The following is a 14,731-nucleotide window of genomic DNA, read 5'->3' as shown; positions in this document are numbered from 1 at the left end:
AGACGACCGCGGGCGCGACGAGGAATGGAGCGCGTCCACGAGTTCTTACAGCGTCGCCATTCTCAACGTCACTGAATCTCGCGGTGGAGACTTATCATCGCGGTAGGTTTCAAGAACACAGATCTGCAGACCCGAAGGCTGTCGTCTCCGTTTTCTCCTAGTTCATCTTACTCTCCTGGTTGGTCCTCCACCCCGATCCTGTTGTCGGAGGCAGTGAACAGCAATAAAACAGCGCGAGCTGTGTAATTGAACACGAACCCCGGCCCAAACACCTCCGTTGGCGTGCGCGCAGCTTAACATAAAATTTTGATAACCTCTTTTTTCTTCGCAGTTCACCGACGACTTTCTCTGCGATGGTTCGAGCTTCCTCAATGCATGTTACTATCTCCCTGAACCGGCGGCTCTTCGGTCTCCTTTCGTCGTTGAGTCTGCACCGTCAGGGATCCCACCCCGTTTGAATATTGGCTGGTAGCTGTCTCCTTTTATACGTTCGAATCTTTTATTCGTCTCCGTCGACATAAAATGACCCCAGACCATTTCTTAGTTGCCTCAAAACGTGATCTCGCGCCCGCGTGGGGTGCCTGTTTTCTTCACCGTCCTGTTGACCCCTGTTGAGAAAGATAAAAAAATACTTACGGACTCCGCTTCTCTCCGAAATTGCATTTTGTAAGCTCTCTCGAGTCGTAGCTGTTGCGGGAGAGTCTCCTTAGGTGCTCGAAAGGAACCACATTCCGAGCATAAGGGAATCATCGAGCACTGATTCCGATACAATGAAGCATCAACTCCGACGCAGAGAGAAACCATTTATAGGATTCCGATCACATGCTAGGCGCGGAACTCGGCAATGATTTGCTCTCACACCAGTGTTACAAAGTATTTGTCGCTCGCTTCAAAAAGCTTCGAATTACGCCCTGATACGATGTTGTTGGTCGCCCGCCATGAGATCTCACCAGAGTAGGCTTTCTCCACGGGACATTTGCAACAGCTCCTTTCTTCCTGCCGTCCCATAGGCCAACAACACATTGCTTGTCTCCACTATCAGCAGGATATCATAATATGAGGTTTCCCTTCTTAACCTCTGCGGCGTGCAAGCTCATTGCCCGGTCCTGTTAGCCGAGGCGTCCTCGTGTGAATGAGTGAGTAATCATGAGAAAATGAGTCCTTCCCATTGGATTGGATACTCGTTCCGGCCTCGATTCCGCGGTCCTCCCCATCCCTTCAGGATATTCGGAATTCGGTGACGATCTCGGGGTCCGGTGAGAAGTCGATCGGAATCGACGGAAATGAAAACCGAGGAAAGCTGCCTCGAGAATACGCTGACGATCAAGTAGCAGACTCTTCTATTAGGCTATCTTCCGGTCCCTGTTGTCGAGCACTGACCCCATCGAGCTGAAAAATGTCCTTGTCCGGATGTGATGCTCAAGATGTACGATCTGGTAGATCTCGCCGCAGCAGCGATGAGTTCCAGAAACGCATCGAGAAAATCAACACGAATCCGTTCAAACCTGTTGCTCTTTGTCGGAGGTTACCTCCTGATTTATAGGATGAAACGAACTGACAAAACACTATCCTCGACTCGGCGCAGGCGAGAGCTGCTCAACTTTTCGGAAGGCCCACCTACTCTCAGCACTTGATCCCTCCTCTGCTACTCGTCCACTTCTCATCTCGTGTATGGCCGTCCCCCGGAGCTAGCGGTTCTCGACTCCCCTCTACTCTCTCCCCTCTACCTCCTGGGCCCCTTATAAGAGCGCGGTGAACCTCGGTGCGATCTCAGAAATTCCTGTGAGCAGCTGTCGGAGCCCAATAGTAGTAGTGCCTTTGTCGAACCGTCACCGAACAAAAGTATTTTGTATCTCTACATTTACGCGTGAAGTGTACTTCGCAGTAAGAAACTCCAACTCGTGGAACGAGTATGCTGTCTGACTTGGTGGATGCAATGAGAATAGAAGAAACAGAGATTTTTGAAGACATGCACACAGGTAAGATTGGGAGATTCGGAAGAATTCTTGAGAGATTGATCCGAGAATTGAGAGGCTGATCCCCGGATTCCGAGAGAAGGCTTACTTATTAGAAGGTTACAAGATTTACAATGCTTCGTTTCGCATCTCAGATCTATTACGTGAGCTCCCGGATGTCGTTCCCCGTCGGCGTGTTCGTGTCCATCGTTTCCAGCGGCCTCAGGCCCAGCGCGAGTTCTTCAAGGATATCGGCCGTCAACTCAAAGTGCTCAGCGATCGTTTCGAGTCCGCTCGAGAGAGGCGACATCCGAAACAGTCAGTTTTCAGGTCATACATCCTCCGCCTTTGGAACTTTGCTCATGATTGGACAGTCTTCCTCTTCGGTGTTTGTACGATGAGGAATTCATTGAACTGGAAAACAGGATAGCACCCGACCAGTTCCAAGACGTCATCTACCACTTACACGCTCATCTTTCACTAGTCTTATTTATTGCTTTGTGATTTCGATATTTCTCCCCTGCCCTAATTTATCAAAGAGCGTATTTTTATACATATTTACGTCCCGCGTCGACAACCAAAGGCGCTCTATCGTCAATGTTCAAAATGTACAAACAAGAACAGATGTAAATAAAAACATATAAGGAATGATCATAGCGATATTGTCCTCTATCCATTGCGAATCGACAGCGTTCCATCGGAAGATGTAGGTTCTCTGCGGCCTGATCCAAGCTTCCACGTCCGGAATCGCTGGTCAAAGCGTATTGATCAAACGTACAGCAAGACTTTAATTGTCTCGACTGCCCGGAGATTTTCCTACCAACCTCGATTGTTTGCACTCCCTGATGCTGGAGACGCTTGACTTTTTTGACCGAGCTTCAAATTTGAGTCTACGGAGGCCTGATTCCAGACCTCCGATTATATCGACCGTTTCCGGCAGTCCTCAGCTGATAACCGTCGAATACCGAATGTTATACATTCGACGAGGCGGACATGTGGTTCGAAACTATCTGAGAAGTTGAACGTTCCGAAATTAATTGATTCAAAGGTCCCGATCGGAGTCGAGATCTTCGATTCGCTGGGCAATGAAATCTATCATTCTTCTCCATGGGACCTTCATTCTTCCGTTGATGGAGCCTGTAAGAGCGCCCGATCTTGGTAAGACGTATTATTCCAGCACGATTGAATGCATCGCTCTAACCGCTCCCCTGCGAATTTGAATCCCGTGTGGAGAAGCCCGGAATGAGACTACTGCGATCGAGTGAGACGCACTCGCGGACCAGTACTCTGAATCGGTGGCAAACGATCAGCTTACCCTGAATGAGGGCATTTTTCACTGACCAACGGCAAGGGGTGCCTACTTGAGCTCATTGCGAAATTGACGGGCTCTCAGGATGTTCTCCTATACAGATCTCCACGCGCCACAATCTGCATATTTCCGTTCAATTTCCTCTTTAGTCGTTTAGGGTCATAAACATTTCTCAGGCTTAAAATGAGTTCGAGCGTCGACCACTTTCACCTCGATTGCCCCATTAGCTGTTTTGGAGAAATCCTTCTCCCCCACCGGGCCTCGAAATCCGACTGCGGCGTTGCGAGGCAAGCGGCTCGTTTGGATGAAGTAGCAAAATGTTTCATCTGGAGCGCCATTCGTAAGTCACTCCCCTCCGCAATCCTCGAAAGGATTTGATTCCTCATGAAGGCGAACCCTCGGAATGCCGAGAGAAAAACATTGCGCCGATTGCGCTCTCGGAAGGTGCTGCGACGTGACAAAGAGGCGGTCGCTGGATCCCTTCGCCCCGAGACGAAAAGAAACTGTGGTTGCCGCGTCCGATCCCCATACCTCTGGCTGTGTTCGTCTCGTTTTTGAGCAGCGACCCTCTACCTCGTATAAAATCTGTTTGTCGTTCGATGATGTTTATTTTGAAAAGTTTCCCTAATGACCCCGAAGTCAAAGGTGGGGACGTTTTTGCCCCGAAAATTTTTCGCAAAATGTCACGATCCGCCTCGGGCCAAAGAGTGCAATGAGGAGACTCGCCCACAAAACGAATGATTCCCTCTCTGAAACGGCCACCGGAATGGGAACTCGTCTCAGCCGATTCCCCACTCGAAGCTTATGAAAATCCTGCCGAATTTCCAGGTGTCCTGAATCGAAGCACCCCAGACTGTGCCCCGAGGATGGGGTTCCTCTTTGCGTGAAAACAAATCTCCGGCGATCTGCGTGTGTCACACAAAGCCGTGTGGCACAGCAGAGTTTGATGAGGTTCATGCGATCGTCATCGATCGAGATGAGTCGTCTAATCGTATCGGAAGCTGGCATGGACGGCAATCATCAGCGCTGTTGCTTCGAATTCGACCTCCTCTGTCATTAGACAATTCTGTTAACTGATGGCGATTTCCCGGCCGAGAAGAGTTCGGGGAGTTTCCGTCCGATATCGATCGACCCTCTTCCGAGCTCACCGACATCTGACGCATGGGCTCCGACCACATGAGTGCTTCCGTCCTGAGCTCGTGCTACGTCAAGTGAAACAGGGCGGGACTCCGAAAATCTTTTGTTTTTCTCACCCTTAGTCCGATGGCTCATGGTGGAGCGCTGTCCGACGTCTCGATTTCACACTCTTGAGTTTTCGCCGAAGTGAAATTGATCATCTCTCGTCGATTCCTTCAGTCATTCCATAAGAGCGGTTCCTCTGAAGCGTGGCGCACCGGAAACAGGGCGTATACCGTGCGGCTATTTTGAAATCCCGTCAATTTCAAAACTCGCCATAATCAGTGGCTGGGCCATTTGGACCTCTCATCAGCAGGCAACACGCGATCTAAGAGCTCGGTGCCGGCACGTCATGCCAGCTGAACGACTTCTCTCCTAGTTGTCACTTCTAGTCAATTCGGATCGTCGAGTTCTTTCTGAATAGCTTTGCGCGAATGGATCAGCCCTAAGCAAAGTAGAGCGGCCCTCTATCATCAGACTAATCGGTGAGGTTCGTCGAAGCCCCACCCGCGTGAAACGGCCACGGAAGAAGTATATCATCTCGTCTTCTGAGTTTCTGCTGCAGAACGGTGTCCCAAGGGCCTGATTAGCGATGAGGCGCATCCCTGAGTCCAACGGCCCCAATCATCGATCCGACGAGGAGATGCGGGTCGTCCCCACCGGCAACTGTATTCCCATTTATTGAGGTCGTCTGAATCGCGGTAGGAGATAGGAATTCGGAACACCGCGAGGAAATCGGCTGAGATTACCTCTTTGACTTTTCGAAAATCGTACGATGCATTTAACTCCTCTCAATGGCGCCGTGCATGATTTCTTCGAAATCGGGATCACCGGCATTGCTTGGAATTAGGTTTAAAGAACCACGCTGCTTTATCGTAAACGAAACCTTCTTTATTAATTTATGCAAATCATAGCATAGGTATAGGTATGCCGATATGGTACATGATGTCTTGTAGCCATACGTATGCTGCGTAGATGTCCCGTGACGGGGAACGAAATCAATCGATTGGTAGATTGGGGATACGTACTGAGGGATTGATGAACGCCGATAAATAAGGTAACATGGCAGGGTTCATATATCAGAATGCGTCACAAGGATTACAGGTGAGACCACAATCGAGTCGGAGAAGTATGCTTGGATGATATATTCACTAGAAGCCCAAATCGGAAACGTTGACAGGGATGCTTCATGGGTTTGCTTTTTACGGTCGAAGCTGTGGTGGAAACGCTCCGTTCATTTCGTCTTCGCTCTCGCTTGTCTGTGAAAAGTCAGAGATCTTTCCCGATGATACGCATCGGTCTGTCAGTGTCTATCCCTCGACCGGGATCTCGACACGCTACGGGAATAGCTCCTCTCGCGACGTGGAGGAGGCTCGCGACGCTCCTTGCCATAGGATCGGCTGCGAGACCTAGAGCGGCTACGCGAGTAGGAGCGTTTCCTTTCGTAGCTTCTCGAGCGCGATCGTCTGCCACCTCGACCTCCGCGCGGACCGCCATTGCGTCTCTTTCCGTGAGACATTTCAACCTTGATGCGGGCGCCACAGATCCTGGAGGATAAACGACATTAGAGAGAATTCGATGAATTTTCGGAGCCAGAGTTCACGGAGAAGGAATGGAGTTTCTCTTTCATTGAGGAAATATCGAGGTGTTCTTTTTGCTATCAGATCAAGAGTCTCGATCGGGAGTTCGGAACTCGGAACTTGAGAGTTGAGGAGAATTCTGAATGAGACGGGGAGTGGGCTCGGGGAAATACATGAATCGACGATGAATTGCCTGCCGAGAAACAGGATGGGAGAGAACGTGATTTGGACTCATAGTGAAGCCTGATCGGCTTTCAGGGGAAAATATGCAGAAACTACGCTCATAAACCACCACAGCAAAACGTAGGATAGGTGGTACCTAGCCATCATTTGGAGAGAAGTGTGAAGGAGAAGGAGGAGGAGATTGTGGCGATTGTCGAGGAGAGTACGAGCGAGAGCTGGGTGGTCGATTGTGATGGCGGTGCAATGATTGATGATTGGAGATTGATGATGTTCGAGCATAGACCGAATGCCCATCATCGGATTCCGACTGATTCCAACCGTCGTACGAGTCGAGAAGCAGCAGTAGTAGAAGAAGTAGGGCAGAAGAAGTGGGGGATGTCAAGTCGAAACGGGAGACGAGCAATAACTGTGAAGATTATGTCTCACGCTCTGAGCCTGGGTGACGACCAGTGAGCTGGTCGTCCCTTCTGGCAACGCTCAGAAAAATTCAGATTTAAATTCACAATGAATTCTATTTTTTAAACTGGCTTGCAGTCGTACGCTGTACTGGCTGTTGTTGTCTTCGCCGCCGCTGCTGCAGTGGTGGAGGTGGTGGTAGAGATAGTTAAGGTGGTGGTGGTGGAAGGGTAGAAGGAAGCTGCTGCTGTTGTCGTTGTTGGCGATGACGACCGGGAACCGCGGGACAATGAACGAAAAATTCTTTGATTTCATCGATGTCGCAGCCGATGTAGAAAGAAACGTGGAGAGAGAAGAGGAGCTCTACGCGAAGACGACGACGACGGAGATCGCGATCTTTGATGCTCATGACTCATGAAATCGATCGAAAATCATTCAAGAATCCATCAATCAATGCTCTCTCGAGCTCACCATTTTTTTCTACTTTGATCCCCCTTTCATGGATATTCTTTGAGGAGCGGATCGAGAATCCTGTTCGGAAGAATCCCAGAGAGGATTCGCTGAATTGAGATTCGATTTCTCTCGCTTTCGGAGATGACTTGAACGAAAGCGAGCGCTCCGAAAGGAGTTTCTCTGAGCATCCACTTGCTTGATTCGTCGCGAGAAACGACAAAGGATTGACTGGGAGTGGACAATCTATCGAGAGGTGGATGATTTGACGCATAGAGATGGATCGATGAATCAATTCTCGACGTCGCTGTTGGAGCTGCTGTCGGAGCTTGAAGTTCGGTTGGCTCGTCAGAGTTGGTCGGAGACTTGGTCTGTCTTATCGGTTGGGATGTCAAGAGAAGATCGCCGGAGAAGACGACGTGTTCTGGTAGAGTTCTGGCAAAGCGATCAAGAAGTCGCTCGATTGCAGCAGATGTGTGTGTATCTCATGAGGATCAGCCGACGGCCGGTCGCCCGAGGGTCACCAGACTGCATAGTGATAATAGGAGTTGCTTAGTCTATGAATTCTTTCAATGATTTTCGAAAAATGCTCATTCATTCCTGCTGAAGTGAATGCAAATTCCGATCTCTACGAGGGGCAATGAGATCCGGCAACGATGATTGGATGCCGGATCCAGATTCATCACCAGCGGATCGAGTGCCTCGAAACCTCCGTTCTAGGCAGGAACACCCGTCGCACAGCAAAATGATGGTCGCGACTCGGCCGACGATAGACTCGGATACCAGACGCTCTCGGACGAGCGCAATTGCAATCGGGGACAATCGCGATTTTTTCATTACCGCAGCATCAAGCGATCGATCTCCGTGAGAGTCTCGAAAACGGTTCCGTTTCCGAATGATCATGCTCACCAATAAAGAGCGAGAATGAACGAGGATGGCGATCGCGGATGTCTTCGCTCATACATAGGTGATGGAACACGGATGAAGCCGTTGAAATCCAGACGATGTTTCCGTTTGGATCAACTTACCTACTGCCGTCCAGAGCTCTACACGCATCTTCCGCGTCTCGGGAGTCATCAAACTCCACAAAGGCGAAGCCTGGCGGGTTGCGCGCCACCCAAACGTTTCTTAGACTCCCATATTTGCCAAAAGCCGACTCGATGTCGTGTCTAGATGTATGGTTGGCCAAATTGCCAATGTACACTTTGCACGACAAGTCCCAATCACGGCTCGACATCTGCAAGGAAAAAATACATTATTTGGTATAGGAATTATTTACAGGAATATATATTATATACAGCAACGTTCATACGCTATCCTAATTTAGGCGAGGGTCGGAGCGGACCTCAAACTTGGGAGCTTTCGGGAGGTCTCAAGACGCGAGGTCCGTAGACAGAGACTTGTTCCGCAGACTATTATCTACGATTCACGGTATGGGGAGCATCTGGGAGGCGTATCTGACAGACATCGAGCTTATCCCAGCAACTCTCGCTTTCATTCGACCCTTGGGAGCATTCGGGATTCGCACAGGATTCCGGTGAATCACTTCCGGCCTTTAGAATCATCGCGGTCTCTACGCAGGTGATTCTCACATGAGTATCGGAATGCTTGTTCCCGATAGCCATTTTACGGTCATGTTCGGCCCCAGAGTTTCGAAAAGTGTCCCTCAATCTCGGTAGCGGCGGATGAAACTAGGCACTAGCTCGGAGCTTTCCCTCAGTTGCTTCTGGGAGGAGAAGATGAGTGGTTTCACGCTCGAAACGGCCGAAAACGAGACAGAGCGCAACTCCGCTCGAAGCTCTGTCGGAAATAGCCATGATGGCTCGAACCAGACGCAGGAAAAAAAACCGCTGAAACCTACGCTCGATCATGATGAGCTAGGTTCCGATTTAACGCGGGAGGATTCACTTACTTTCGCGTGGGCAGGCAGCTTGACTTCCTTAGGAGGTTGGACGTAATTTCCGGCAAACGAGCGGCTCCGGGAACCTGAGATTGACCCTCTACTCAAAGATGGCGGACGCGTCTTCACATCGCAGCTGCTGCGACGGCAGCCCTCGAATGGCTCCTCTCCACCAAAATCTTTTCCTCCTCTCCCATAACAGGCATTGCTCCGATACAGCCGCTCAGCTGCTTCAGCGCGCGCAGATTCGAACCACTGGGCTAGCTCCAGCTGCGGGCCGCGCTGGAGAGAATACGTACAGGTTTCAGAGATTCAGGAAATTCCAGGGGAGCTCATTGTCAATTATTTGGCTCGCTTCAACCTCATATTGAGTTCGCGTGCCCCATTCGATTGACCATGAGTTTGAAACCCTGAGAATCTATCAGCCATGGAAGCTTCTTCCTTTTTGTCTTCGGGGGTGGATTCGAGGGTGTTGGTCTGCGCACGGTCGACCCAGCTTCTCTTCGTTCGAGTGCGCGAACCTTGTTGGTTCTCCTTGAGGCATGTCTATTCGGACTCATTAGCACCCCAGAGTGTCGGAGCCGACCAGATTCCGAGAGAGTTCTTGCTTCGGTCTTCTCCGACACCTCATCGCCCACCATACGAGTTTCGCTCGCTTGAATATTTTGGAGGCATGCAAAGATTCTCAGGGGCGGGAAGAATGACCGAGATGTTCGTCAGGGTAGTTGAGGTTTATTGTATACAGTTAGAGAAATCGTTTGTTGAAGGATTCGTTCCATTACGTTTCGGAACTCCTTTTTTTTCTTGAGTAAAGAATGATCCGGAAAGCTTCAAGTTTGAGACAGAGGCTCAACGTCGGTCCCTGGATCGGGACCGATCCCTCGACGGGCTTCGCGAGAAGCTTCTTTCTCTGCGAGGTGCTCCACCTCCTCTGACAGGTCCGACATCTCGGCGATCTTTGCCGTGAGATTTGCTTCGAGACCTCGAGCGGCTTCGAGAATACGAGCGTTTCCTTTCGTAGCTCCTGGAACGAGATCTGCGACCGCCACGTCCGCCTCGGGGACCTCCATTGCGTCGCTTACCGTGAGACATTTCACATTTCACCCGGGAACCGCAGATCCTGTTGAATATGAGAAATTTTAGAGAGCTGATCGTCGTGCGCACCTCTCATGATCTAGACTTCAACCAGCTCTCTCACCAGTAGGCGGTTTACAAAAAGACACCTGAATCTTTGAGCACACTACGCACCAAATACCGCTGACAGACGAGGAAGTGTGGAAGAAGAAGGAGCTGATCGGTTGACTGACAGTCGTCGACTCTATCATCGATCACCGTCATCATCGAAGCTTTGTCAAACTCATGTCGAGAAGATGGACTTGAACGCCGTGGTCGCGGTGGTCGCGTTCCGTGTTACGTTCGATTTTGAAGATCTTTTTCGAGTCTCGCGAATATACCGAAAACTGTTCTCGATATCGCGACTAGACAGAAGGAGAATTCGGACGGAGCTCTGCAACGCCCTCGAAAGGCGATACAACGCGATGACGATGCGGACAAGGGAGCTAGCGGACTTGAACTGGCCGGAGCAACTCAGCGAGCTGGCGAAGGCATTTGGAGCGAAGCAGGTGGTGTACGAGCGACGCAGATGCTGCTGCTGCTGCGTAGGGAGTCAGGGAAGACGTCTTCGCACTTCGGAGACCGCCGACGAAGTTCACGCGAGAACATTCAAGTTCTATTTGGCAGATTCATTCATCATGTTGGGTGTCATGACGTTTCAGCAGTCGATTGTGAGCTGTAGTATGAGCTGCTTAGTTTTCTGCGAGCCTAACGATTTCTGTCGGCTAGACACTTCTCCGGAGAACATTTGGAAAGCCTAATAAGTCAACACCGACAAGGGCGACACTGGCACTCGGAAACAGGTGCGGCCTTCGGCAAACAAGTTCTCCGCAGTGAGATGCCACTCTATCACCAGAGGGCTCAGATCAGAGGGCTCAGAGCCTCTCTCATCGAAACGATTTCGAATGAATAGACTGCGTGCTTTTCAGAAACAAAATCCACTTCCAGGGAGATACGCACGGGCACGTATTCCAGAGTGGGTTTCGATTCGATGAGTTCGTGGGAACTCACGAGGGGCCCGATCGAGCTTCGAAAAATCGGAAATCAAATATTACCTGCTGCCGTCGAGCGCTCTGACGGCATCCTCAGCGTCCCGAGAATCTTCGAACTCGACGAACGCAAATCCTGGTGGGTTCCGAGCGACCCATACATTACGAAGACTGCCGTATTTGCCGAAGGCGGCCTCTATGTCGTGTCGTGAGGTGTGATTGGCCAGATTTCCGATATAGACCTTGCAAGTGAGCTCCCAATCGCGGTTCGACATCTGTGGAAAAGATTACTGGGTGAGCTGTCGAATGCTGCCGAACGTTCAGGAGACTAGTGGTTTCCCGTGAACCGTTATCGACGGGACGATTCTCTATCGACCATCAAGTCTACAGCGTCAGAGCATCACAGTTTCGCCTGAGCTCCGTTGCACAGCGCGGCCATGATACTTGAAATCAGCTCCCTGTGTGTGAGAGTTCGCGGAGTCATTGCTCTTGGAAACCTTGTCAAAGTTCTCCGTACTTCAATTCCTTGAGCTCCACAGCTCCACTCCTCTCGGGAGACACTGGTTTCCTCTACGGATTCTGTCGTGGCGCCCCAGAGCCGATATCTTCGGAATCGAGAGCTGAAAGCTCTGATCTGAGGGGGAATCGCTGGCCTCGACCACGACGACTCGCGAATACGCCGATCGTCGGGTATCATTCAAAACTACCCGAGAAACCACGGCCCGAAAGTAGGCGTCCTAATCCCGATATATTGCACAACCGCCTTCGCATCGAGCGCGCTCAGAATTGTTCGAGAGTAGTCAATCGCACGTACCTTGCACAGAGCGGAGCTCGGATTCCCGGATAAATAGACGTCTCAAGTGTTGGCGAGCTCGAACCTTATGAATCGATCTCCAATGTTCACCTCGTGTATATACGCCTCGCAACGACGACCCCTCACAGCAGCCGCCACAAGCAACAGCGCCACTCACGGGAGATCCCGCAGCTGAATATGAGCCGCTCTCCATGAGGCGGCAAATTTGAAACCAAATGCATTTCCTCGTCTCCACTGCGAATAACTCGATTGTCATCATGATGGGTGGACGATTGATTTTAGTTATAACGCGTCAGTTTCAAGCGATCGTAAGATCCGGCTTCCTCTGAATGTACCGGAACAAACTTCAGAAATTGGAGCGAAATTTTCTAGTCGTGAGTCGTGAGGGAGCGGGAGCGAGTACTAATCCTCGCCGGTCAAGTTTTTTCCTGAGTCAGAGGACAATGCCATGAAGAGGGGAATTCTCCGCGACTCTTCGTTCCTAGACGACGAGCAGGCACCGCTAGTGTCTGAGAAACACTCCATCCAACTCCGCGCGGCCGAACGGTCACTGAGTCCAGTCTTGGGCTCATGCGTGCCCTAGGCCAGGGTCAATAGAGATACGAGTTTCATCCGCTACGAGGTTGTAGCGAGATTTTTCATTTCGAAGAAGATGTTTTTGATGCATCCAGCTGATGAATATAGTTCCGTGGAACCACCGGTGCATCAGCGGGAAACGCCGAGGGAGGCGCGGAGACTTTTACACATCGATAATTTGGCTCGAATTCCAGGAGAGAGAGTATGACATTGCGACCACCAAGACTGATAGCGTATCTTCTCGCTCCCGACATGCTGTTCTCAAACCCCAGAAGCTGCGTTTCGCAAATGAATCGCGATCGACAGGTTCGATCAACGAACAGCCCCCCGAATCATGGGGGTGATTCCTGCGAGAGAATCAGTGATTGCACCGAGGGATGAGGGTGCCTCCGGAGCCTCCGGAGGACACCCATGAATCCACGATCGAAAGTGATCGGTAGCTCATGGAAGTATTCGAGATGAGTGATGGGTTCTTGAAGAGGCCGCTCGGGGACTCGCTGCATCGGCGAATTGAAGCATCGGGGGATCGAGAATCGGGGTATCGGGGTGGAACCGTACGGACTGCCCCATTAGTGACGCAGAACAATCACTTTTATTCCATTCCATGGTCGACAGCTGAAGAAATCCCCTCGGAAGCCTTCCGACGTATTTTTCTCAATTCGGCTCGCGTTCAGAGGCAGCCGGGGTCGACATCGGTTGAAAGAGATCGAACTGCAAGAGATCTGATACAGCTTCATCATATCGAGCGATATCATCAGGTATTCACCGCCTACTTGGAATTCCTCATCGCACCTCTCGCCGATTTTCCGTTCCTCCAAGTTTATTTCGTCGAGTCGTACATTGAATCGACCCGCCGTGGTCGTATTCATTGGAATACAACATCTCTCAGCATTTCGCTGCTCTGGATCCTCGGATGACCAGAACGCTTTCACTACCGGTTGCGTTCAGAGCAACGGCTAAGAGCTTCGGAACCGCAGTCGGTTCCCTCAGCCGGACCGCAGTATTCCTCCACCTAATAATTTCCAATGTTTACGATTTCCGGAGTGGGTGAGCGATACAATTCTATATGCTATGGTTATCACAAATTGAGATCTGGATAAGGTTGCGATAATGAGCACATTAACGTCGCGTGATGTGCATCGGATTTGAGTCACATCATGCCTCATTTTCGCAGATACATAGATCATAGCGGGGATAACCGAGGAAGCGATCGTCGAATTGGACGCGTGCAGGCCTTTATTGATCACATCGCTTCAACGTAAGATGACCCCGGGAGACTTCGGGGTCCCTTCAAGCGTCAGTGTTTGTTGCCTACGGTCGCGTCATGCAAAAACTGCAGGTATTCCTTGTTCCCGGTCTCGATCGGCAGCGAAATCACTTCGCACACCTCGTACGGATGGTTCGCTTTCACGAATTCCGTCAGATCCCGAACGGATTTAGTCGGGGACTTGATCATCATCAGCGCCTAGAACGATACGAGGGAATTTATCCTTAAGGGCACCTCCCGCTATCTACTGTCGATCGGTTAGGTCAGGATGGGACGACAAGCACAGACAAGACTAAAATGAAGAACCTCCGAATCCTTGTTGATCTTCCCTTGCCATCGATAGATAGAGGTGACTTTAGGGATGATATTGATGCACGCAGCTAAACGCGCTTCCACCAAAGAGCTGGGGAGAACGGGACTCGCTTGTAAAGCACATTTCAACAGTGCCGGGACTTCCTCTCTCGTCTAAAATGAGGAAACTCACGTGGCTAGCTTCTCAGCCACCTCATGGCTGGGGGTCGTCACGTAAGAAATCGAGAATTCCCCGGAACACGTAGTTGTGAGATCGCGAACGTCCGAGCCAGCGCAATCCTTCCCTTTGTCGATCGTCCCGACGGCCTTAAAGTCAATAAGGCAAATCAGACCGAGATTCGGCGATGCTGCAGAGCTCTCGAAACAGCAGAAATTCCTCAGATATGAATCCTACTAAGAGTTGTCGAAGTCGGAAGATTCGAACCGCGGATACCGAGGAGAGCATGATGAGGAGGGTGCAACAGAGACGCCGGTCCAGCATACTTTGCGGATCAGCTGACTGTCTGAGTGTGCGCCAACTTTCGAAAATTCCGCGCTAAGGAACGTTTCTCTCAAGATGCATCGGGGCAAAGAATACGACGGAGAACTGTATCGAAAACGAAATGTTGGATGAGACAGGAAGGGCTCAGTCAGAGGAAGCGGGTTCAGTAACAGCAAAGGACAAAGCGCGACCCACAAGACCCCATCCGGAATGTGGAGACAAGTCAAAAC

General features: G+C 50.6%; 2 protein-coding genes across 2 annotated transcripts; both read right to left on the bottom strand.

Moving 5' to 3' along the window:
• Positions 1-5,309: 5,309 nt before the first annotated feature.
• On the bottom strand, positions 5,310-12,023 carry LOC100904514 (serine/arginine-rich splicing factor 4). The gene is made up of 7 exons (XM_018639744.1): positions 11,866-12,023; positions 11,118-11,326; positions 9,824-10,069; positions 9,345-9,483; positions 8,962-9,231; positions 8,078-8,286; positions 5,310-5,987 (listed from the first exon to the last, which is right to left on the bottom strand). Exons 2-7 carry the CDS (start codon positions 11,324-11,326, stop codon positions 5,744-5,746), a joined length of 1,317 nt encoding a protein of 438 aa, XP_018495260.1. The 5' UTR covers positions 11,866-12,023; the 3' UTR covers positions 5,310-5,743.
• A 1,631-nt stretch (positions 12,024-13,654) lies between these two features.
• LOC100904369 (divalent-cation tolerance protein CutA) lies at positions 13,655-14,501 on the bottom strand. The gene is made up of 4 exons (XM_003743932.1): positions 14,445-14,501; positions 14,193-14,326; positions 14,015-14,111; positions 13,655-13,906 (listed from the first exon to the last, which is right to left on the bottom strand). Exons 1-4 carry the CDS (start codon positions 14,499-14,501, stop codon positions 13,739-13,741), a joined length of 456 nt encoding a protein of 151 aa, XP_003743980.1. The 3' UTR covers positions 13,655-13,738.
• Between the last annotated feature and the right edge of the window lie 230 nt (positions 14,502-14,731).

The sequence above is a fragment of the Galendromus occidentalis genome, unplaced genomic scaffold (assembly GCF_000255335.2).
Source record: "Galendromus occidentalis unplaced genomic scaffold, Mocc_1.1 scf7180000077453, whole genome shotgun sequence".
Lineage (NCBI taxonomy): Eukaryota > Metazoa > Arthropoda > Arachnida > Mesostigmata > Phytoseiidae > Galendromus > Galendromus occidentalis.
This window is presented reverse-complemented; position numbering and strand designations above follow the sequence as displayed.